A 25,098-nucleotide genomic window follows, 5' to 3' on the forward strand; every position below is an offset into this window, starting at 1 on the left:
CTCTCCTTAAGGACTATTGGCCTGCTTCACACTCTGCAGAGCCCCTGGCGCCGGGCAGCATGCAGTAGGCTGTCAGTGTGTATCTGTTGTTGATTGCGATGGAGGAACATGGAGTAGGGGCTGAAAGGACTCCTGGGTCTGGCTTAATTTGACCACCAGTGATCCCTGAAGTAACCAGATAAAAAGACCTCCCCATCTTCCACCTCAGTTTCCCATGTGTGAGGTGCAGTGGAAAGATGAATAATCTCTAAAGGTTCTGCTGGCACTGAACTCTGGCTTACAAGACTCAGAGCCCATGATCCTCACCAGCCACGTTTATCACCCCTGTTACCCCAGTGTCCAGCACAGTGCCTGGCCCAGCACAGGCAATCAACAAAGCCAATGAATTGCTTAAAAATAACACAAGCAGATGTCTCTATGCTTCAGCAACCTGAGGATTTCCCTTGGTGTTTTATTTATGAAACCACAGACACTAATCCTGACCATCTGAAGCAGAAAAGCCCCATTAGCGAACGGAAGGCTGGAGAACCAGGCTCAGAAAGCAGGCAGAACCAGCGCAGGCCCTGGGAAGAGTTCAGTTAAGACATCCACTGGTTCCTAGCCACCTCCTTCACCACTGGTCACTGGCTCCTCCGGGTTGTTGCCATGACACAGATGAACTCTAGACTGTCAACAGCTCTGAGTCTAAATTCCAAGTGGGGCAGCCAATTGCCTGTACTGAAATCATATGGCCACACCCTGTTTGCTAGGAATGGGGAAGGGGTTCTCATGCATTCAAATTTCTCAACAGGAAAGCTCTTCAGGTACCTGTCAGCCAAAAAAGTAACACTGGCCAAACCAATTCTCTCCTCCAGGAATTTGAAAAAGCATTTGTTGTAGTGAGTTGAAATAGTGAATTCTATTTCCATTAGATATGTCCATCCAGAACCTCAGAATGGGACCTTATTAGCAGATATAATTAAGGCAAGGGTTGCAAGATTAAATCATCCTGAATTAGCTGGACCCTAAATCAAATGACAAGTGTCCCTATAAGAGAGAAAGAAGGAAAAGACACAGAGGGGAAGACCACGTGAAGAACGGAGGCAGAGATTGGAGGGACGCAGCTGCCGATCAATGAAGGAACAGCCGAGATGGCCAGACGCCACCATCAGAAGCTGGGAGAGAGGCATGGAACAGATTTTCCCTCAGAGCCTCCAAAAAGGAGCCATTCCTGCCAACACCTTAATTAACAGACTTCTGGCCTCTTGAGCTGTAAGAAAATTAACTTCGGTTGTCTTAAATCACCCAGTTTGTGGAATTTTGTTGTGGCAGTCCAAAGAAAGGAAGCTGATACAGGCAGAGAAGTAAAGGCTGGGGGCAGAGAGAGGACCCTTGTGCTCCTGCTGGTTCACACAAGCCCTTGAAGCCCTTGGGTTCTTGAGATGCCCCGGTATTCATCCAACAACTGCCCTTTCTTGAGTGAACTGGTTGAAGCCACTTTCTGTGACTTCTAATAAATCTCAAGCCCTTGTATATGACTGTGTCCTAGCCTTCTGCCTTGGTCAGGGGTACTTGCAGGGTGCAGTGGGGGAAGAGGATGGCTGGGGAGAGTCCTCTGAGCCAGAAGGCAAGCGCTGGTCAGTGAGCCAAGGTGGGCATTGCCTCTTCACAGCCCCCTTCCACAAAGAGGCCAATGCCCCCCACACAGAGTCAGCTAGGCTCTCAGGGCACCAGGCCAGGCTTCCCGCCTGAGGCTACCACCTGGAGATCAGGGGAGGGGGCTGGCACTTTGCTGAAAGCTGCTCATTCCGTTTTTAATCCCTCATCCTATAACCCAGTGCTGTTCCTTACTATTATATCCCAAGTAGAAAGCTGGGCAACGTCTGGGCCTCTGTTGCTCCTGGCTGAGTGTAGGCCACCAGAGAAAAGTGACTCCTGACATGCAGAGGGAAGACCTGCTGAAATAGGCGAGCTTAAGACACCAAAGGTGGGAAGAGGTTTGGAGAAAAGGGGTTCTGTTGTGCACCTGCTGCCCGCCACGGGCCAGCTCTCTCTCCCTCCAGAGAAGCTGGATCCCCTGGCTGGCTCGCCCTGAAAAGGGCCATAGAGGCTGCAAGCAGGGCTCCGAGAGACGGTGAGCAATGGAATTCTCGCGGCATGGGGCGGACAAGGTCTCAGGAACACGGGAGAAAAGGAGTCTTATGCTTCTGTTACCTTAAGAATCTTGGGGTGACTGTTGGGGACAGAGGTGTGGAGGAGGGTGGAGAAGGGAAGGGGAAAGAAGGGAAGGGTGAAACCAAGACTCAAGGCAACCTGGGAAATCACCCAATTCTCTTTTCCACTCTCCTCTCCGCACTCCCCAGATGAAAGTCAAAAGATTCTTTCCGGTTTCTTCATCAACCTGGACAGAGCAGCGACACTCATCCTGGCCCTGCTCCCTTGGCTCTGGCATGGCCTCTCTCCATTCTATTTGAAAATGATTTGACACTGTTCAGCAGCTGCTGCCTACGTAGTGTCCCATGAACATGATCTCTGATCACCCTCTACAGGTAAACTTGTGTCTAATTTTACAGATGAGGAAATCGAGGCTCAGAGAAGTTAAATTACTCGTCCAAGTCAGCCGAACATTCAGCATCTGGAGAGGGGATGAGAACCCAGATTCCAAGTGCCCTCCAGGTTTCCACTACTCACTAGACGGCTCACACTTTCGCGCTCGCGCCCCGCCTCCCCATCCCACCCCAGCGAGGGGCGCCTAGCCCGCCCCGAGAGGAGCGTGCCTCGGCCGCTAATCGCCCGCAGCCCCCGCCTCCGTTTCACTGCCCGAAGACGCCCCGGCCAGCTTAGCCTTAGCCGACTCCCGGGGCCGCGCGACGCCGCCGATTGGCCGGCGGTAATTACGGGCACACTCCGGGTGGGGGGAGGGGCGGGAGCGGCCTCCCGCGAGCATAAATTATGCAAATACCCGAGCGCCGCACGGGGATGACCTGCCGCCTCGTTTCATTCACCCGGGCTGCCGCGGGGGCGGAGGTGGCAGGGGAGGGGGGCGCCCATTGTTACGCCGGGTACTTAAGGGGTCCTGAGGCCGGTCGTGTGCCACACTCGGTGCTCACACGAGCTGATCTGATCGCCGGCGACATCACTCGGGAGACCGTCCGGGCGCGTGGCCCCTGCAGGCGAGGCGAGCAGGCGAGGCCAAGTTTCCCGTGCGTCCCTGAGCCCTTCCAGGCTCTCGCGCCCGCAGCTGGCACAGAGTAACAACCCCAGGCCGTTGGGAACGTAAGTGCGCCCTGGCGGCCCTGCCCTCAGTCCGGGCTGCAGCGCTCTGAGCGCCTCTCTATCTTTCCGTCGGTCCTGCACAGCGCAATGATGCCAGCCCCTCTGGAGACCTGCATCTCCGACCTCGACTGCGCCAGCAGCAGCAGCAGCAGCAGCAGTGACCTGTCCGGCTTCCTTACCGACGAGGAAGACTGTGCCAGGCTCCAACCGCCAGCCTCCGCCTCCGGGCCGCCAGCGCCGGTCCGCAGGGGCGCGCCCAGTACCTCCAGGGCGTCGGAGGTTCCAGGGTCACAGGACGAGGAGCAGGAGCGGCGGCGGCGCCGCGGCCGGGCGCGGGTGCGCTCCGAGGCGCTGCTGCACTCGCTGCGCAGGAGCCGGCGCGTCAAGGCCAACGATCGCGAGCGCAACCGCATGCACAACTTGAACGCGGCGCTGGACGCACTGCGCAGCGTGCTGCCCTCGTTCCCCGACGACACCAAACTCACCAAGATCGAGACGCTGCGCTTCGCCTACAACTACATCTGGGCTCTGGCCGAGACACTGCGCCTGGCGGATCAAGGGCTCCCCGGAAGCGGTGCCCGGGAGCGCCTCCTGCCACAGCAGTGCGTCCCCTGCCTGCCAGGACCCCCAAGCCCCGCCAGCGACGCGGAGTCCTGGGGCTCAGGTGCCGCCGCCTCTCCCAGCGCCGCCGCCGCCTCCCCACTCTCTGACCCCAGCAGCCCCGCCGCCTCCGAAGACTTCACCTACGGCCTTGGCGACCCCGTTTTCTCCTTCCCAGGCCTGCCCAAAGACTTGCTCCACACGACGCCTTGTTTCATCCCTTACCACTAGGCCCTTTGTAGACACCGTTACCTTCCCCTTCCCCTAGTCAGCAGGCAATAGATGGGGACCCAGCTGCCGCCTCCTCGGGACCCCCTCTCCAGGTGGAGGGAGGAAGCGGGAGCTTTAAAGGGGTCGGGGATACCTGAGCCGCTTGTTAGGTCGCTGCACCCTTGCTGCCGCTGCCTCTTGGTCTGTTTCTCCAGCCCTCAGCCCCGGGCCCCTCCTGCCGTCCCTAGACGGCCTTTTCTTTTGCACTTTCTGAACTCCACAAAACCTCCTTTGTGGCTGGCTCAGAACTGACCCCAGCCACCACTTCAGTGTGATTTAGAAAAGGGACAGATCAGCCCCTGAAGACGAGGTGAAAAGTCAATTTTACAATTTGTAGAACTCTAATGAAGAAAAACGAGCATGAAAATTCGGTTTGAGCCGGCTGACAATACAATGAAAAGGCTTAAAAAGGAGAGACAAGGAGTGGGCTTCATGCATTATGGATCCCGACCCCCACCACTGCAGGCTCGCTCTAGGAAGAACTGGAGACTCTTGCTTAGCTATTCAGGCACCGGGCTGGAGAGTACTTTAATTTATTCAAGATGCTTCATTCATATGAAAATGTATTTTTGTACATAAAGAGTTTATTCTATTATGAGCTGTCAAAGTTTACGTTTGTACTGCAGATGCTTCATGTAAATAAAAACTAAGAAAAAAATAAGTCACCAAGTTTCTTGCCTAATATTGGTGTCTCTGGGGCTTTTCTTGCTTTTTCCCTGGTGGCTCAACCACTAAAGTGAAACACTATCCCCACTCACCTCCAAAGCCTCCAGTCCTGTTTCAAAAACAATTAGAAAATAAAACGCACCTCATTTCCACCAAGAAACGGATAAAGACAGACTAGGGCATTTGGGATCCATCACTTCCTTTCACCTTGTTAACACAAGGGAGATCTTTCAGGCTCCCCATAAGCCAATTAAGACTTTTTAGTAGAGAATTAGCTCCGGATCCGCAGCTACCTGTTGAGGTAGAGGCAGTGGGAGAGTCTTTCTTTTGAGGCGCTCCACATCAGCTGGCTCTGTGTTTCAAAGAGAAGGGATTAAAAAGATCAATACAGTGTGACCACTGGTTAGGAAGTCGCAGTGACAGGTGGGCCTAGGCTAGGCAAGCAGAAGGGTCCACTCTTATAACAGCCTATTTAGAGGGGGAAATTAATTTGTAAACAATGCGTCCAAATTGTTTTCCATGGAGTCTGGATTCACCCCGGCTGTGAGGTGTGGGATGAATTATGCTGGTGTGGTGTCCTGAGTGGGTTGTGTAGCTGCCTAATATTGTGAGCTAGGGTACCTGCATTCTCCTCAGCCCCCATCCCCCCAACACACACACACACACACACACACACACACACACACACACACACACACTTAACACCCTCTGTGGCCCACAGCGGTGGGGGAGGCACACAGAGGGAGGGCTCGGGTGCAGGGCTTGCTCAGCCAGGCCTCAGGGGCAATAGCTAAAGCTTTCATTTGATGCCAGAGAAATCAGCTGCCCAAACTCAGTGGGGATTTTTCTGGCTGCAGTGTGTTTGTCTGTTGTCTTACAATTAGCTAACAGCATCAGCTAGTAGCAGTTTTTGTTTTAAATTTTTAGAATGTGGGTAATTACAAGAGGTAGTTCCTAAAATGCTTTTACTGACATTTCCTCAGCTCACAAGTTACCGTATGTTGTTCAGACCGGATCTCGGCCAGGCACCGTGGCTCTCATCTGTAATCCCAGCACTTTAGGAGGCCCAGGCATGTGGATCACTTGAGCTCAGGAGTTCGAGACCAGTGTGGACAACATGGTGAAACCTCATCTCTACAAAAAACACAAAAATTAGCCAGCACAGTGATGCGCACCTGTGGTCCCAGCTACCCAGTAGGCTGAGGAGGGAGGATTGCTTGAGCCCAGGGAGGCAGAGGCTGCAGTGAGCCCTGATGATGCTAGTGCATTCCAACCTGGATGACAGAGACCCTGTCTAAAACACACACACACACACACACACAACAGGTCTTTTTTTTCCACTGTTTTTTGTTTTTGTTTTTTTTCCTGAACATAATGATTTAGTGGCAAGGGTGCGGGGAAGGTGGGAATGGGCTCAGGAAAATGAGTCCTGAACACAAAGCTGGTACAGTGAACGATACTGATGGAGAAATTATATTTGTGCAGGAGAAATTATATTTCTATATGCCTCCTACATATATATTCTATATGTAGGAGGCATATAGAAGCAGAGAGCCAGAGTACAGCCACTGATGGCAGGTTCTACTTATGAAAGCATTTTCCCTCCTCACATGTTGGAGCCACAGATCCACACACTAGGTCCCTGCAGGCATCACTAAGCCTAGCCATTGGGAAGGCACCTGCCTTCAGATACAAAGGCTACTTTGCAGAAGGTTCTGGGAAGTTGAATGCCTTCTCTAATTTCCCCCAGAGAGACAAAGTCATCCAAGAAAATCTTCAAATTGCTTCTTCTAAAAGCTCCAAGGAAAAGGTTGTGTCTCTAAAATAACCCAGTCCAGGGTCTCTATTGCCTGCCTCAGAATTGATTCACTTGACTAGCTTTGTGTTTTCTGTTTTCCTAACGCCAACAGCAAAATGGTCTGCATCAGATTTTCTGCTCTCCCATGCATAGGATGCTTGAAGTGACTCCCTCTAGCTTTCCGAAGGGCCCAGGCCAGGTTCGAGAATGGCAAGTCTTATATGGAGAGGAAAGTCTAGCCATATCATAGGCACACGTGTCTGGTACAGGGAAAGAGAACAACAGATTGTGTCCCGATTATTGTCCAAGCACTGGCAAACAGCTGGAGCAGGAGCTTTGTCTCATACAGCTAGCTGCATATGGGCAGCACTGAAAGCAGGGGGAAAAACCATTACCAGAGACTGAACATAGCAAACCGTATCCTCGAGTTTGTTGCCACAATAGGCTCACAACTCAAGATGTAGGCCCCAGAGCACCTTTCCAAAAAGAAAAGTCTTTAACAATGTTGCTTGTTGGGGGGCATCTCTACCCCTGCCAGTTAATACTATTCTTCCAAGGAAGTAAGCACATATGTGCAGCTCTTAGAATTCTCAAATAGGGGGAAGGAAGGAAAGTGATTAAAAATGCTTATCCCCACCTCAGGGACCTCTTTCTTCCTGCAACAAATTCTCACTCATCTACAGACACCTGTAAAGGTAGGGGGTGGAATGGGGGTCAGGGGGTGGGGGAGGGTAAGAGAAGAGCGGGCAGGTTACTAAATTATACTAAGCAATGATAAAACATAGACCTCCCCGCTGACAGCCATGTCTCTATCCTCCACATAATCTTCAGAAACCTTCTTCATTCTTCTTCATTCTCTACCTTAATCTCTAAATTTATTTTTGCCCTGGTTTAACATATGACTTTGTTTCCGATTTTGAGACAGAGCCTCACTCTGTTGCCGAGACTGGAGTGCAGTGACATGATCTTAGCTCACTGCAACCTCCACCTCCCAGGTTCAAGCAATTCTCCTGCCTCAGCCTCCCAAGTAGCTGGGATTACAGACATGCACCACCATGCCTGGCTAATTTTTTGTTCTTTTAGTACAGACAGGGTTTCGCCATGTTTGCCGGGCTATTCTTGAACTCCTGACTTCAGACAATCCACCTCTCTTGGCCTCCCAAAGTGCTGGGATTACAGGTGAGAGCCACTGCACCCAGCCAACATGTATATTTGTATATACTTCTGCCAAGCCTTTGTGAAAGCAGGGAAGGGAAGATTAGGATAAACTAATAAAATGAAGATTCCACACATTCTCTTATTTCTTTAATGACTCTTTATCAAGCCCCTACTATGTGCTGAGCACCTTTCTAGGCACTGGAGTAACCAGGACAGACAGAGTTCTTGGCCCAAAGGAACTTTCATTCTAGTGGGAAAATGCAAAATAAATTTATGAAAGATTGCAGTAAGTTCTGAGGAGAAAAAATAAAGCAAAAGAAGGTGGCTATGGAATGCCAGGGTGGGAGAATAGTTGCTCATTTAGAAGAGATAGTCAAGGAAGGTATTTAAATGTGGTTACATTTAAGCAAAGGACTGAATGAAGACAGGGAGTGGGGGATGTCATGCCAATATCTCAGGTGAGGGGAGAAGGCCCAGCAAGGGGAAAGCCCTGGCCAGCAGTGTATTAGAGGGGCAGCAAGGAGGCTGACATGGCTGGAACAGTGGGCACGCTGTGGGCAAGAATGGCCTGAGAGATGATGATATCGTTTGGCTGTGTGTCCACCAAAATCTCATCTTGAATTCCCGTGTGTTGTGGGAGGGACCCAGTGGGAGGTAATTGAATCATGGAGGCAAGTCTTTTCTGATCCCATGATAGTGAATAAGTCTCGTGAGATCTGATGGTTTCAAAAAGAGGAGTTCCCCTGCACAAGCTCTCTCTCTTTGCCTGCTGCCATCTGTGTAAGATGTGACTTGCTTCACTTTGCCTTTCACCATGATTGTGAGGCTTCCCCATCCATGTGGAACTGTAAGTCCAATTAAATCCCTTTCTTTTGTAAATTGCCCAGTCTCAGGTATGTCTGCATCAGCAACATGAAAACTGACTAATACAGATGAGGTGCATAGTCAAATCACAGTGAGCCTTGTAAACTATGATGAGGACTTCAGGGGTTTTTTCTCAAGGTGATTGGAGAGCTGAAAGCAAAGATGTCCTAAGTCCACACTGGTTGTTATATGAATGATAGATGCTGAGGCCAGGGCAGAATAAGGGACATGACTAAGCATCTGACCATTAGTCCTGAGCAAAGGAGTATACAGTGTAAAGTTGGTGAAAAGTGGTCAGGAACAGGATACACTTTGAAGATAGAAACATCAAGATTTGTTGTTGAGCATGAAAGAAAGAGAGGAACAAAGGATGGCTTCAAGGATTTTAATTAGGAGCAATGTGGATACAGGACCTATCACAGAAAGCCCTCTACAAATAGGTGATTTTGCCTGAAATGCTCATTTTAGTATCTAAAACAAAGATATAAACAGGAGTCTCCAGGTCTGCATTAGTCCATTTTCATGCTGCTGATAAAGACATACTTGAGACTGGGTTATTTTTAAAATAAAAAGATTCAACTGGACTTACAGTTCCACATGGCTGGGAAGCCTCACAATCATGGTGGAAGGCAAGGCAGAGCAAGTCACATCTTACATGGATGGCAGCAAGAAAAGAGAACTTGTACAGGAAAACTCCTCCTTACACTATCAGATCTCATGAGACTTGCTCACTATCACAAGAATAGCACGGGAAAGACCTTACCTCCCACTGGGTGCCTCCCACAACACATGGGAATTCAAGATGAGATTTGGGTGGAGATGCAGCCAAACCAAATCAGTGTCCACAAGTTAAAGACAGGCTGGTGCTCAAGAGAACCATAGCTTTCTTTGAATTGGGGCCAAAAAGAAATGCCTAAAAGAAAATTCATGGCAAGGGTTGGGGAAGGGACTTGTGGTGTAATGGCCAATGCCCTCAGTATCACCATCCCATCATCACCACCCTAGCTAGCACTTACATAGCACTGACCCTGTGTTCTGTGCACTACTCCAAACAAACCACACACAATAACTTAATTCATTCTTCCACCCATGAAGTTGATAATATCATTATCTTCATTTTACAGATGATGGAAGTGAGGCCCAGTCAAAGAACTTACCTAAGATTACACAGCTAGTAACTCATGAAGCTGGGATTTGAACCTAGGTAAACTGGCATTAGTGCTGCTGCTGCTGCTTCAATTATCTCTCAAGGAATAGAAATGAAGTGCAGCTGAGTGAAAAGCATCATGGGCCATAAGCTTAGCTTCAATCCCCAGTCTAACCCAGGAGGAAGCTGGATCATAGCAGGAGACAGGGCCACAGCTGCCGTTCTAGGACCTTTGGCTGAATGAGGAAAAGGGCGCATTCACTCTACTCCTCTCACTGAGGGAGGAGAGAGCTAGCCCAAGAGGGCTTAAGGGTGAGTTCTCTGACAACAACCTGGGGTATCAGTTTGCAGGACCAACAGAGCTAAGAACCTGGTGGCATCCTCTTGTGAAAAATCAGTCTCCACCAATCCACATCTGTCTAGAAAGCCCCTCACCTATTACCTGTCCTAGACCTTTTTTTTTTTTTTTAGGAAATATGTATGCAGTTGCTTCAACCTCAGCCAAGCAGGAAATTAAGGCCACAAAGTTCAACATGAAAGAGACTGATGGTGAAGATTTTAGCCTAGAAGATGCTCCTGGTAAGTTTTATCAGTTGTCTTCAATGGCCATAAGTCAATTATGTGCCTAAGTATATCTCTCCTCAGGAGCTGTCAGTTCCCAGAGAAGCTCAGGACAAACTCAGCTCAAGCACTGAGTTTACCTGCTGCTTGCTGGGCTGATGACCATGAGCCAGGAAACCCTGAAGTCAGGATGCTGAAACTAGACATTGGGGTTTTAGATGGCTGAGCTTATGCCATCCTTTATGGCAGGGTACTATTTGTCTTCTAAGGTCACTGTCTTGTTTGGATAAAGACCACTGTGACATTGACAGATGTCATCTTCTGGTCTTGAGAGTAAGGGGAAGCATGCATCAAGATTATGCCAAAGTGGTCTCAACTCTCTGAGATACAAGCAAAAGAGGAGAGCCAGAGTATACACTGTTTAGTTGATTGAAATTTGATCTTCATTCTGTCTAAAGAACTGCATTTGGCCCTTCATCATATGCTGCTTGCTTTTATTGGTTAAACTCATCTCAACACAAACTGAACACCTCCAGCACAGCCAGCATGTGAGCTTGGTAGGTTGTACTATTGTTCACAATTGTTGGTTCCTTCCCCCACTTTTACTCTGTGCACTCCTACATAGGCTGATAGTCCTTCCTGTCCCGGTGACTTTGGCCTTGGTTGTGGGACTGGCTTTGGCCAGTGGATTGTAAGTACACATGAGCTATGCCACATCTAAGTTTCCTTGCATTTGTATGGTTTGTCATCATCTCCACCTCTGCTTTCTCCAGACTCTGCTTTCTGCATGAGGGCAGCAGGACTGAGAAAGTGGCCACCTGTGTCTGTTCATTTTGCATCACCATGAAGGAATACCTGAGGCTGAATAATTTATAATGAAAAGAGGTTTAACTGGCTCATGGTTCTGCAGGCTGTACACAAAGCATGGTGCCAGCATCTGCTCGGTTTCTGGTGAAGCCTCAGGGAGCTTTAACTCAAGGCAGACAGCAAAGCGGGAGCAGATCCATCATGTGGTGAGAGAGAGAACAGAGAGAATGTGAGCAAGAGAGTGAAAAGGAGATGCCACACCCTTTTAAACAACCAGGTATCACATGAATTCAGAGTGAGAACACACTCATTACTGTGAGGACAGCACCAAGACATTTGTGAGAGCTCCATCCCCATGATTGAAACACCTCCTTCCAGGCCCCACCTCCAACACTGGGAATTACATTTCAACCTGAGATTTGGAGGGGACAAACATCCAAACTGCATTGCTATCTCTTCAGCTTGAGCCCCAAATGAGAAGTACCTGCTCAGTTCCTCATCTCAAGGTCTGCTTCTAGGAGATTCCAAAAAACAAGATAGTGCATATCTGAAATCTGTTCATAGCCTTTTCCTCAAAGAAACCTGATCAAAACGTGCTGTATCAAATAACTATACCTGGCTCTTCCTAGAACTAAATCCAGATGCCTTGGGTTGTATACGCATCCACCCCCTCCATATCACCTAGGCCTAGACTGTAAGAGCCTTCTCACCACCCTCGAAACACAGCAGGGCCTTTCGTGACTCTATGTCTTCTACCCACTTGTCTCCTATCTGGCTAACCCCAGGCCCTCACTTATCCTTCATACTGCAGCTCCAATGCCATCTCCTTTGTGAAGCCTCCTCGGATAGCCTAGGCAAACTTAGTCATTCCATAAGCCTCTGGGCACTTATCACTCAGTCACCTTCCTGATTATTGCATATACTGTGAACATTATCAGTTTCTAAGGGACCTCAGGTTTCTTAAGCCCAGGAAGCAGGTCCAAGTCCTCTAAGAGCCTCTAATAGTCCCCCGAACTCGTATACTATCATTTACGTGGTGCTTTCATGCAGTTCACAACTTGACTGGAGAATCACTGAAATAGCTCCCAGTCTTCCTTGGGAGGGCTTACAGGGGGTTCAAGCCAAAGAGAAATAAGTTGACTTTATTTGATCTTTCATCTGGTCCCAGCCAATTTCCTTTAAGGGAGAAGGCTATAATTCTGCAGGCAGGCAACCCTGCAAGTATGGGAGAGGGAGAGTTATAGCAGAGAAGCAGCCATCAACTCAGGAAGGAGGCCAAAAGAACTATTACTCACTTTTGTTTCCCAGCCAACTCAGAGATGCCCAAAGCACCTTGTTCTCTTCAGATTCCTTAACATCTCAACAGGGCTAACACCAAGAATGGAGCCAGTGATTCATAGTTGCTCCAAGCCCAGAATCATTTTTATTTTCTTTTGCTTTTGTTTTTGAGACATGGTCTATCTGCTGGGAGTGCAGTGGCGCGATCACAGCTTACTGCGGCCTCCACTTCCCAGGCTAAAAGTAGATGGTAAATGAAGAGGAGAAAAGGATGAAAGAACAGACAAGACAAAAAACAAGAGGACAGAAGATTTAAATTCAGTCACTTCAATAATTGCATTAAATGTAAATCGAAAATATTATCACACTGGACAAAAAAGCAAGACCCACTTACATGCTGTCTACAAGAAATTCACTTCAAATATGAAGTTATACATAGATTAAAAGGAGAAGAAAGAAACAAGGTATACCATGCAAATACTAACTGAAAGAAGATAAAATGGCTGTAATTAATATCAAACTAAATAGACCGGAACAAGGGTTATTTCCAAGGACAAAGAGGGACATTATATAATGATAAAGGGGACAATTCACCATGAAGACATACAATCCTAAATGTGTAAGCACTCAACAATGAACCTTCAAAATACGTTTATAAACTTATAGAATTGAAAGAACAAATAGATAAATCCACAACTACAGAAACTTCAAGTCCCATTTCTCAGCATCTCAGTAATTTATGGAGAAAGTAGACAGAAAAACCATAAGGGATATAGAAGATCTGAACAACACTATAACTAACTTAATCTAACTGACATTTGTAGAGCACTCCACCCAACAACAGCAGAATATATTCCTGTCAAGCACACATAACATATTTAACGGGATAGACATATTCTGGACCATAAAGCCATATTAAGAAATTAAAACAAATTCAAGTTATACAAGGTAGTTTCTCTAACACAGTAGAATCAAACTTGAAATTAATAGCAGAAAAAAAAATCTCAAAAAAATCCAAATAATTAGAAATTAAACAACACACTCTTAAATAATCCACTCATTAAAAAGGAAGTCACAAGAAAAATCTGGAAATATTTTTAATTGAACAAAAATGAAAACATGAAAAGACTTGCCAGAATTCGAGGAAAGTTGCTAAAACAGTACTTTGGGGAAAATGTATAGCATCAACAATTGCTTTATTAGAAAACAAGAAAGATTTGGACTCAATCATTTAGATTTCTTCTTAAGAAAATGGAAGAACAAAGAAAATTTGACTCAAACCTAGCAGAAAAGACTGACATATTAAGGCAAGAGCAAACTTCAATGAAATTGGAAACAGAACACCACAGAAAAATTTTACAGAACCAAAAGCTGGTTTTTAAAAAATAATCAACAAAGTTGATAAACTTCTAACCAAACTAATTAATAAAAGAAAGAACATTATTACAGGTCATGTGACCTTACAAAGATAATAAGGAAATATTCTAAAGAGCTTTATCCCAACACATTTGATTACTTAAATGAAATGAAAAAATTTCTTGAAAAACAAAGACTACCAGAGCTTAATCTCAGAGAAATCGGTAATCTGAATAAGAAATTTGTGTTTAAACATTTCCCATAAAGAAAATTCCAGGTCCAGATGGCTTCACTGAAGACATCTATTGTATTAATCAGTATCAGCTGCTACAATAAATACTATAAGCTAAGTGACTTATAGAAAACAAATTTATGTTCTAAAAGTTGTGAAAGCAAAGCTAGAAGTTCAAGATCAAGGTTCTGGCTGATTCAGTTTCTTGTGCGATCACTTTTCCTGGTTTGCAGATGACTATCTTCTCACTAAGTCCTCACATGGCTTTTTCTCGGTGTGTGTGTGAAGAAACAGAGAAAAAGAGGGAGAGAGAGGGAAAGATAGATGCTCTCTGGGGTCTCGAAAGGACATTAATTTTATCAGACTGGGGCCAATACCCTTATGACCTCATTGAGCATTAATTATTCCCTTATATGTCCAAGCTCCAAATACAGCCACAATTAGGAGTTTGGACTTTAACATACAAATTGGGGATGGGGGGATGCAATTCAGTCTGTAGCATATATCAAACACTTAAGGAAGAAATTATATAAATTCTATAGAAATTACTCCAGAAAATAGAAGAGGAAAAAGCATTCTTACTAATTTTATGAAGCCAACATTATCCTCATATCAAAACCAGGCAAAGATATTGTAAGTAAAAAAAGCTATAAATGCTGTTCTTCAAGAACATATACATAAAATCCTTAACAAAACAGCAGTAAATCAAATCCAGCAGTATATAAAATGTTAAATGTACCATGGCTAAGTGGAGTTTATCCTAAGAATGCAAATTTGGTTTAACATTTGAAATTAATTAATGTAGTGCATATCCTATCAACAGACTAAAAGAGAAACACAGCATAATCACTACAATAGACAGAAAAATCATCTGATAAAATTCAGCATCTATTCATGACAAAAATCTCTCAGAAAACTAGAAATTGTTATCAACATGATAAATGACATGTATGAAACCTAGTTTAAAACCTAGGATAATGCCTAGGTTGAAACCTAGTTTAAAACCTAGGTTTCAACTCATATCATACTTCAAGACTGAATGTTTTCCCATTAAAATCAAGAACAAGACAAGGAAGTTTGCTCTCATCACTCTTACCCAACATTATATTGTAGGTTTTGCCAGCAGAATAAATCAAGAAAAAGAAATAAAACTCATGCACATTTGAAAGGAAGAAAAAAACTGTTATTATTTGCAGACAACATGACCATCTATAGACAGTAGTTTTAGAAAGCAAGAAAAACGCTGGATGATGCACATCACCTGATTTCAAGATGGTGTGCTATTTGTGAAAGGGTAGTCGCAGAGATAAAGGAACCCAAATAAACAATCCTGAGATAAACACACACACATGTGGCCAATTGATTTAAGACAAAGGTACCAAGGTAATTCAACTGAGAAAATATAGTGTTCACAACAAATAATGCTATTTGGATTATCATTGGATACCCATATGAAATAAAAAATCAAATCTTAACTTATATTTCACACCATAGACAAAATTATCTCAAAATGTAAGACTTAAAATTGTAAAACTTTTACAGGAAAACATTAGAAAAATCATTGCCACTCGGGGTTAGGCAGCCAGTTCTTAAATAAAACACAAAAGAACCTGGGCAACATCGTGAGACCCTGACAATACACAAATTAGAATAAAAGTTCGGTGTGATACCACATGCATCTAGTCCTAGCTACCTGGGAGGCTAAGGTGGAAGGATCACCTGAGCCCAGGAATTCAAGGGTACAGTGAACTATGAAGTCCAAGAGTACAGTGAGCTATGATCATGCCACCGCACTCCAGCCTGGGTGATGGAGCAAGATTCTGTCTCAAAATAATGATAATAATGAACCATAAAAAATTGATAAATTATATTTTATCAAAAATTTTAAATGTCTGCTCTTCAAAAGACATTGTTAAGGAAGTTCAAAGATAAGCCATAGGCTGGGCGAAAATACTGAAAAAACATGTTCTAATAAAGGACTGGTATCCAGAATATATAAAACAACTCTCACAAATCAACAACAACAAAAACCCCAAACAACCCAATTTAAAATTTGGCAAAAAAAATTAAAACTCTCCTCCAAAGAAGAGATAAAGTTGGCAAATGGACACATGAAAACATGCTCAACACAAATTGTCATTAGGGAAATGCAAGTTCAGACAGCAATGGGTTATCACAACCAGAGAATTCTGAGAAGCAACTGACAACAGGAAGTGCTGCTTAGAATGCAGAGCAATTCAGACTCTCATACGTTCCTGGTGAGATGACTACTCCCACTTTGGAATAGTTTGACAGTTTCTTATGAAGTTATACATTTACTATATGGCACTGAAATCCCACTCTTAGGTACTGACGTAAGAGAAAATAAAATATGTTCACACAAAGACCTCCATACGAGTGATTACATCACCTTTATTCATACTATCCTAGGTAGCCCAGGTGCCCATCAACATAATAGATAAATAAATTGTTGTATATCTAATTAAAATCAATTGTTTGATACATACAAAAACATGAATGAATCTCAAAAGCATTATCCTAGGTTTTAAAAAAGGCAGACTCCAACTGCTAAATACAGTATGATTCCATTTACGTGGTGTTTAGAAAACACAAAACTACAGGGGCTGAAACCAGATTATCAATTTCCAGAAACAAGAAGAGGAGGAGATTAATTTAAAATGGAGCAAGAGAGAATTTTGGAGGAACATTTCCATTGTTTTATGTCTATGTCTTAGTAATTTCACGATTTGTCAATACTCATACCACTGTGCATCTTAAAAGGGAACTTTATTTTACGTAAATTATACCTCAATACGCCTGACTAAAAATTTAAAAAATAATCATGGGGTTTTATGGGGCCTCCTCCGCCCTCCATTCTTTTTTCCCATGACTGTCACCCTAACATGATGGCAACCCAGCTTCAACCATGGGGATGATGACAAAGCTTCAGGCCAGTCCTTCTCAAAGGGTTTCTAGCACCAGTCCACAAAGAGGTAAGTACAGAAACTGAGAGGGCATAGTTAGTAACTTTTACAGCAATTTAAGTAAGTAATATTATGGCTGTTATATCTAATAATAAAATAGTGTAGGTTTGTATTTTATGTCGTTGGGGTTTTCCTTTCTTTTTTTCAGAAATTAATTTTTATTACTTTTTACAGAGAAAGAAATTAGTCCTTTACCACATACAGTTTGAGAAGCACTGCCCTAGGGAACAGTGGATCAACTTAGAAGGAACCTGCATTCCCGAATGTCCGCATGGAGCAGAATCACCAGGCAGCCTGGAATGCTCTTCTTGGAGCATTACAAGAATGAGAAAGAAACTTTGTTCTTTAAATCACTGTTTCTTTGTGTCTTCCTGCTATAGAAGGCAAACCTTACTCTAATTGTCTGGGACCTCCACAGGGACAGCTATCTGCTGAGTGTGGGCCAATGCTTTAGTTCAGGAAAAGCTAAAAGCAAGAATTTTTGGAGCTCATAGGCTCAAAAGATACGGGAAAAGCAAACATGTTGAGCACTATTTTTCATACCACAGAGGCTATCTGCAAAAGAAAACCAAAGTTCTTACTTTTTCAGCGGTGTATACAGCAGTGTACATATACAGAGGGATGGAGCTATTCCAACAGCCTTCAAGTCCCCAGCACCACTTGGCTTTCCCAGGCTGCTTGTGGGAGGAGCAGAACTTCCATCAGCAAGGTCAGTCTTACATCACTGAACTCAGTTCTGAGAAACACATCCTTAGGCCATTTCATTGTTGTGTGAACATTGGAGGGTTTTTATGCAAACCTAGATGGTATAGTCTACTGCACACCTAGGCTACACAGTATTTCCTACAGCTCCTAGGAACAAACCTGTACCTGTGCATGTTACTGTACTGAATACTGTAGGCAATTGTGACACAGGGGCAAATGTTTGTATATCTAAACATACAAAACATACAGTAAAGATACAGTGTTATAGGCCAGGCGCAGTGGCTCATGACTGTAATCCCAGCACTTTGGGAGGCTGAGGTGAGTGGATCATGAGGAGGTCAGGAGTTCAAGACCAACCTTGCCAAGATAGTGAAACCCTGTCTCTGCTAAAAATACAAACAATTAGCCAGGTGTAGTGGTGGGCACCTGTAGTCCAAGCTACTTGGGAGGTTGAGGCAGAAAAATCACTTGAACCCGAGAGGCAGAGGTTTCAGTGAGCCTACATCATGCCACTGCACTCCAACCTGGGTGACAGAGCAAGATTCCACCTCAAAAAAAAAAAAAAAAAAAGATACAGTATTATAATCTTACAGGAGCACCATATATACGTCCATCATTGACTAGAATGTCCTTATGTAGCACATGACTGTGCAACCGTAGCAGCTTAAACAACTATAGCTGCTCCAGAAAGATGGCTTTGGGGTCTGCCTCCCTTGTATGGGGCCAATTAAGTGTTGGTAATTCTTTTACTGAGGGTGCTCGGGCAATGTAATGATGTTAATATTCAAACAACTGTGCATCTTAAAAGGGAACTTGAAAGGGAACTGGACCAGTCTAGTTCTGCCATTTTCTAATTTTAACTTCATTTTTGCCTCAGTCTTCTCATCTCTAAAATGGAGGATAATGATAGTGCCCACCTATATTGTAGGGATTTTCAAGGTTTCGGTGAGAAGCAATTCTTGCAAACAGCTACAACTAGGCGTGGCTCATTGAAGGAGCTTGATAAATGTTAGCTATTGACTGATTTAGCTGCAAGCCAATTACCCTTTGTAATGAAATGATCTTTCTGTGGTCACCAGATGGTCCCTACCCTGCTGAAGGCTGTAGACCTTGAACACAAACCTGACTGATGTAACTTGATTCTAACACAGCAACTTATGTGTAGTGACCAATACTATACTTCAAATGTAAAACTGTGATTGGAGGACTTAAGAGGGATATTATGTGATACCTAGTGATAGTGTGATTCAAGCCCAGACTCAAATCACACTGCCTTCAAGAATTCTCCATCCTGAGCATGAGCAGATGAGTATAGTGTCTTCCAGGTTAGAAAGCAATTTCACATCCATCATCCGACATCAGCTTCTCAGTGTCTGGTGAAGTAGAAGGGATTATTGTATCTCTGGCACAGATGAGGCAAGGGGCTCGGAGGTTAAGTGGCTCACCCAAGGTCACAAGGTTAATGAGAAGAGAAGGTGGGGCTCGGAGCCACATCTGGTTCCAAGTCCATTCCTTTTCTTTAGATAGTTTCTGCCTCTCCAGGCTTGCCTGTCATGACGCAGAGTACACCTCCACGTCACAATTGTTTACATATCATAATGTGTAAACAAGAAAACGATTAATAATAGTGGGTATATGACTAAGTTACATCATATGAAATTGCTAGTATTTAACTGAAGAAATGATCATTTTGTATAATTCAACCTAGTAATCAACATTTGCCTGGATACTTACCAGTGATTAGGCACTAAGCCAAGCACTTTGAATTATATCGGTTTATATAATCACAATAACACTTTTATCTCCATTTTAGGGATGAGGAATTCAAGGCCAGGGCTCCAAAGCTATGCAATGTGGTGGAGGCAGGATTTAAATCAAGGGGCACAATCCCAGGGCACAAGCACTTAACCACCCACTGTACTGCCCTACCAATTCATTCCCCAGCAAGAAGACATGAACTCTAATGACAGAAGCCATGTCTTATTTAGCTATATAATGCTGCTTCCAACACCTGGTATTCATTAATTCATTCCACAAATCTGAGGGCCTCCTAGGCTTCTTATTGCGAGGTGATTCTCCACAGGTCTCAAGCATCTCTGCACATCTTGTGAGTAGACGCACTGGCTGCTCTTTGCACCAGACTACACTTTCAAAGACATGTATAGCAAACAACTCTGGAGGATAGAGATGGTGCATCCCTCCAGAGCGAAGGGCAGACAGACTGTCCATTATAGTCAGGGCTCCCCTCATGTAACTCACTGAGCACGCAGGTGTCATCAAGCCCTCTTTGTGTCACTCTATGGAAGTCAGGGCTCGAGGAGGACAGGACTACAAAGATGCTAATACTCTGCAATTGCTGTGAGTGAGAAACCATCCTCTGTTGCTCACCTAAGAGTCTCCTATCTTCTATCAGCATGAAATGGGGGCAGGTGAACTTATTAGCTTGCCAGTAGGATAAAGTCTCAGATTCAGAATTCTTGACAGTACTATGTGAGTACTGGTTAAATGAATAAATAAATAAATGCGTGTAAATGAGTATTCTCTTTGCACAGGGCACTGTGTCCTAAATGTCCTTACAGTGTCTCATACAGAGCTGTGGCTGCCACTCACCAAGACACAATACAAGGAAATAGCCAGGAAAGTGGGCCTGGTCACCCTGGGCTGACCACTGATCTGCAAGAAAGCCATGCTGGTAACAGCGTTGGTGACAACCTACTGTGTACCTGGCTCCAAATTTCCGAATTCCATAATGTCTACCAAGGAGTATTTTATAAGTGCTCATTGAGCAAACGATCCATTCACCTACGTAACAAACATTTGTTGAATGCCTGCTATGTGCGGCTGTGTTCTACGGTTTGGGGGAATAAGATGGACAGGACCCCTGCTTTCATGGGGCTTATCAAATGCTGGGAGAGATAGTCAGCAAACAAGTAAGTAAACAAGAAAACTATCATTAGTGAAAAAAGTTTTGCAAAAGTTTAAAGAAGAAAATGTGCTAGAATGAATGGCAACGACTTTAGAAAGCATGGTCAGGGGAGGCCTCTCGGAAGAGGGACCGCTAAGCTGACACTGGAGTGAGGATAATCACTGTTGCTGAGATCAAGGGGACAAGCACTCCAAGCAAAAAGAATGATTGGGACAGAGAGGAAGTCAGTGTGGGTGGAGCCAGTGAGGTGGAGGAGAGGGAGGAGGTGATGACAGAGAGGCAGGAGCCAGACCATATGGGGCTCCATGAAGTTACAAGGATGCCTCCTGTCAAAATGATAGTGGGCATGACTGAGCTCTTTCCATCAGATCCTATCAGCCGCGGTAACAAGGATGACCACACTGCAGAAGGTGCTCGATTCCACACCATGAGCTTCTTTCACCTCGGCAACTGTCATCCAGAAGGTGGCCACTTGCTGAAATAAATAAATAAATGAATGATTTAGGTAGCATGACTGTTCAGAAAAGGAGTATTTACCAAAATTACAGATGGCATGGAGTGTGCTCTTTTCAGGAGTAGAGCTTCTGTAACACCCAACTGAGTTCAGCTGACATGGGCTCTTACTGAAAAACCCCTCCTGGAGATTGTCCAAAGAACAAAAGCAGGAGTCTCCCATGATGATGGTCTACCCATGGCGGATGACTTGTCGAGGGCTCTTCCAGATATCAGAGGAGGGGCTGAGGAAGACCTCACAGGTGTGCGTCGAGTCTAGAGGTTTTAAAAGGAGGGGAAAGGGGCAGGGCTGGATGACTGGAGAGTTCTTGCAAATATCAGACACCTCCCACAACTGCCTTTCATAATGTAGCTAAAGGAAATACGGAAAGAGAAAAAAAAAACTCAATAAACAAAGATCAACAAAAAATCAATTTATAACAACCACAGCAAATCCCTAAGTACTCAAACCCAGAGGAATTACTCAATAGAGAAGAGCAGAGTAGCATTATGAAAAAGTTACACACAAAGAGCAGCTATTACAACTAAATAAACTATGTAGCCTGAATAAAAGCTTGGGGGAAAAGAGACTGCAAACTACATCCACAGGATCAAGATGATTCAAATACTAGCTGTGTAAAAAAAAAAAAAAAACAAAACAAAAAAAAAAAACAAAAACAAAAACAAAAACAAAACAAATTTGGAGGAATTAGCGAGAGATGTCAACAGTAGTTCAGAAATAGTGAGAGGGAGAAGTTACAGGTTTCATAAAGTTGCTTACTCAATTAAAACATTTGAAATATAAGGTCTCTCCTGATTTCAAAACAGCAGTACAAGTTTTGAGGAAAACATGTTTTCCAAAACCAGCAAGACCTAAAATATCAGAGTCATCTCCATCCAGAAGTCAGTCACTCTGGCCAAGCAATTCTCTTGCAAAGATACTACAAGAGTTATTAGAAATAAAAGTCAGAGACTGATCCAAACACCCAAACCCTCAGCGGACAGCGGAGCCAGTGGTAGTGGTGTGGCTTCAACCATGGAAGAGGGTGGCAGCGCTGGCAGTGACAGCAGCACCAGCAGGAGTGGCCGAGCGCAGCAAAGGGAGCTGGAGCGCATGGCTGAGGTCTTGGTCACCGGGGAGCAGCTACAGCTCAGGCTGCATGAAGAAAAGGTTATTAAAGATAGACGTCATCATCTCAAGACCTACCCAAACTGTTTTGTCACAAAATAACTGATTGACTGGCTGATTGAACACAAAGAGGCTTCCAACAGAGAGATGGCAATTACACTCATGTAGAAATTAGCAAACCAATGCATTATTCACCATGTGTGTGATGAGCATAAGGAATTCAAGGATGTCAAACTCTTCTACCGCTTGAGAAAGGATGACAGCACCTTCCCATTGGATAATGAAGTGAACACCTTTATGAGAGGACAGAGGCTGTATGAAAAGCTGATGAGCCCTGAAAACACACTTCTGCAGCCCAGGGAGGAGGAAGGGGTCAAGTATGAGAGCACCTTCATGGAATCTGAATTCCTGGACTGGCTGGTTCAGGAAGGTGAAGCCACCACCAGGAAAGAGGCAGCGCAGCTCTGCCACCAGCTTATGGAGCATGGCATCATCCAGCATGTGTCCAACAAGCACCCATTTGTGGACAGCAATCTTCTCTACCAGTTCAGAATGAACTTCCAGCAGAGGCGAAGACTGACAAAGCTGATTAATGAAAAGTCTTCCTCCTTCTAGGAAACTCATGACAGTCCCTTCTGCCTGAGGAAGCAGAGCCATGACAATCGGAAATCTACCAGCTTTATGTCAGTGAACCCCAGCAAGGAGATCAAGATCGTGTCTGCAGTGAGGAGGAGCAGCATGCGCAGCTGCGGCAGCAGTGAGTACTGCCACAGCAGCCCCACCCTCTGCAGCAGCGCCGCTGTGCTCTGCAACCCCAAGTCCGTGCTGTAGAGACCCGTCACGTCTGAGGAACTCCTTACTCCCGGCGCTCCGTATGCAAGGAAGACATTCATGATTGTTGATGGCTCGGTTGGCTGGGGTTTTGTGGTGTGAGGAAGTTAAGCCATGCCACATCCAGGCTGTCGACCCCAGTGGCCCTGCAGCCACGGCAGGAATGAAGGTCTGTCAGTTTGTCGTCTCTGTCTTTGGGCTCAATGTCCTGCATGTAGACTACCGGACCGTGAGCAATCTGATCCTGACGGGTCCACAAACAGTTGTCATGGAAGTCATGGAGGAGTTAGAGTGCTGAGCTCCTGGGCCTCCCAGCCCTCCAGCAGTGATCAAAGCCAGAATGACACAAAGCAATGCAATGTAAGATTTCCATGCAAATGGATGGTTTTGGACATACAAATCTTCTCTGCACATACACGTCTAAAGTTGAATTTTATGCATTGAATGTGGAAGAACTGGGTAACATATCTTTTATGTCAGTGTAGAAAACACTTGGGAAACAGAGTTTTCCTACATGGTAGAACTGCCTTACTGATTTCTATTTGTAGGTTCCATTCATTGTTTTTTATCTTAGTTTGCAGAAAGGTGTTGAAATGCTTCTCTGGCCCAAACAGCAACACACTAAAGTCCCCTTCTCCAGAGTCAATAGAGTAGTTGTTAAAGGTTTTAAATCTTACCTTCTCCAAAATTAGCATGGATCTATTTAATAGGGAATCTAGATTTCACCAACATTCAAACTGAAGCAACATCCAAAGGAATAAGACCTGTTCACTAGCATTTTCAAGGGGGTTCTAAAGCATTTGAGTGCTTAAAAGCCATAAGAAATGACTTCTTAATCCTGCCTTTATTGTCAACGTTTAAGTTAGTACAGGTTTCAATTGTGGCATTAGCTAAAACAAAAATAAAAACAAAAATTAAAAAAACAACAACAACAAAAAACGAAAAAAACAAGAACTTGGTGATGCTATGGGTGAGGGTAGATAAGGATAAAAGATAAAACTGCCCCTATTTTCTCTCTGAGCCTAAATCATTTTGTTTTATAAATCAGCTTAGCAGCTTTCTAGAATTAACCTTGAATATGTTGAATGTTAAAACAGAGAAGTTTGTATATACACGTAATTAAAAATCAACCCTTCTGGCAAGAAAAAAAAAAGAAAGAAAAGTCACACCATTAACCCTTGAATGTCCTGAGGCATTATGGCTTTCTCTCTCCTATAGGCAGTAGTTTTAATAAGTCACCCTGCCAGATTCCCCTAATAATATGCTTTCTACATAAAAAAGGGGCTTGTGAAACCTAATTCCTCTGACAGAAGTGAGCTCGGGTCTCTGAAGCGGCGAAGATTTCAGATTTCCGCCGGGTTTCCTTGCACCTGCCCTTGCGAGGCATGAGGTTTTGTGTGCAGAAGCCTCCAGGGGTTGAAATTTAGCCCTGTCCATGTAGCAGGAAGGTCAGCCGAAGTCACTGGGTCCCAAGACACTGGACTTCAATCTCCGACCAAAAACAAAACATCAAAACACTTCTATTCACGGGGACGTGCTTAGCAGCGCGCTGGCATTTACAAATGTAACGCAGCACCGGGAGGCTCAGAGAAGGGGCTCTGCTTAGAAAGTCGATTGTTCTTCAGAGATCTGACAACCTCTATCAGATCTGTGTCAGCCCGGCTCCAGCAAACACTCAGAGAAAGCCAGCCTCCTTCAGACCAAGCCCCGGCTGCCACCTGATACCTGAATGAAGAGCACAGCCAACAAAATCCAAACTCCTTTCGGGACGTCTGCTTCTTTGGGAAATGGTTTTAACTTTCTCAAAAACCATTCATGTGAAAGAAAATTAATTTCCAATTAGCCTTCTTTTTTTATTTTTTAGCACGAAATAATGTACATTAATTAATTAATTATTTTAGATTTAGGGGTTACCTGTGCAGGCTTGCTACTTGGGTATATTGCGTGACGCTGAGGTTTGGGCTCTAACGATCCTGTCGCCCAGGTAGTGAGCACAGTACCTGACAGGCGGTTTTTCAACCCGAATTTCCCTCCCTCCT

General features: G+C 44.7%; 1 protein-coding gene and 1 pseudogene across 1 annotated transcript; both read left to right on the forward strand.

Annotated features, from left to right (window-relative positions):
* The first annotated feature begins 3,071 nt into the window (after positions 1–3,071).
* On the forward strand, positions 3,072–4,775 carry NEUROG1 (neurogenin 1). The gene has a single exon (XM_003920567.4). The coding sequence runs from the start codon at positions 3,343–3,345 to the stop codon at positions 4,084–4,086; it is 744 nt and encodes a 247-aa protein (XP_003920616.1). The 5' UTR covers positions 3,072–3,342; the 3' UTR covers positions 4,087–4,775.
* A 17,360-nt stretch (positions 4,776–22,135) lies between these two features.
* Positions 22,136–23,357, forward strand: LOC101049513 (DEP domain-containing mTOR-interacting protein-like; annotated as a pseudogene).
* The last annotated feature ends 1,741 nt before the right edge of the window (positions 23,358–25,098 follow it).

This window comes from Saimiri boliviensis, chromosome 1 (assembly GCF_048565385.1).
Source record: "Saimiri boliviensis isolate mSaiBol1 chromosome 1, mSaiBol1.pri, whole genome shotgun sequence".
NCBI lineage: Eukaryota > Metazoa > Chordata > Mammalia > Primates > Cebidae > Saimiri > Saimiri boliviensis.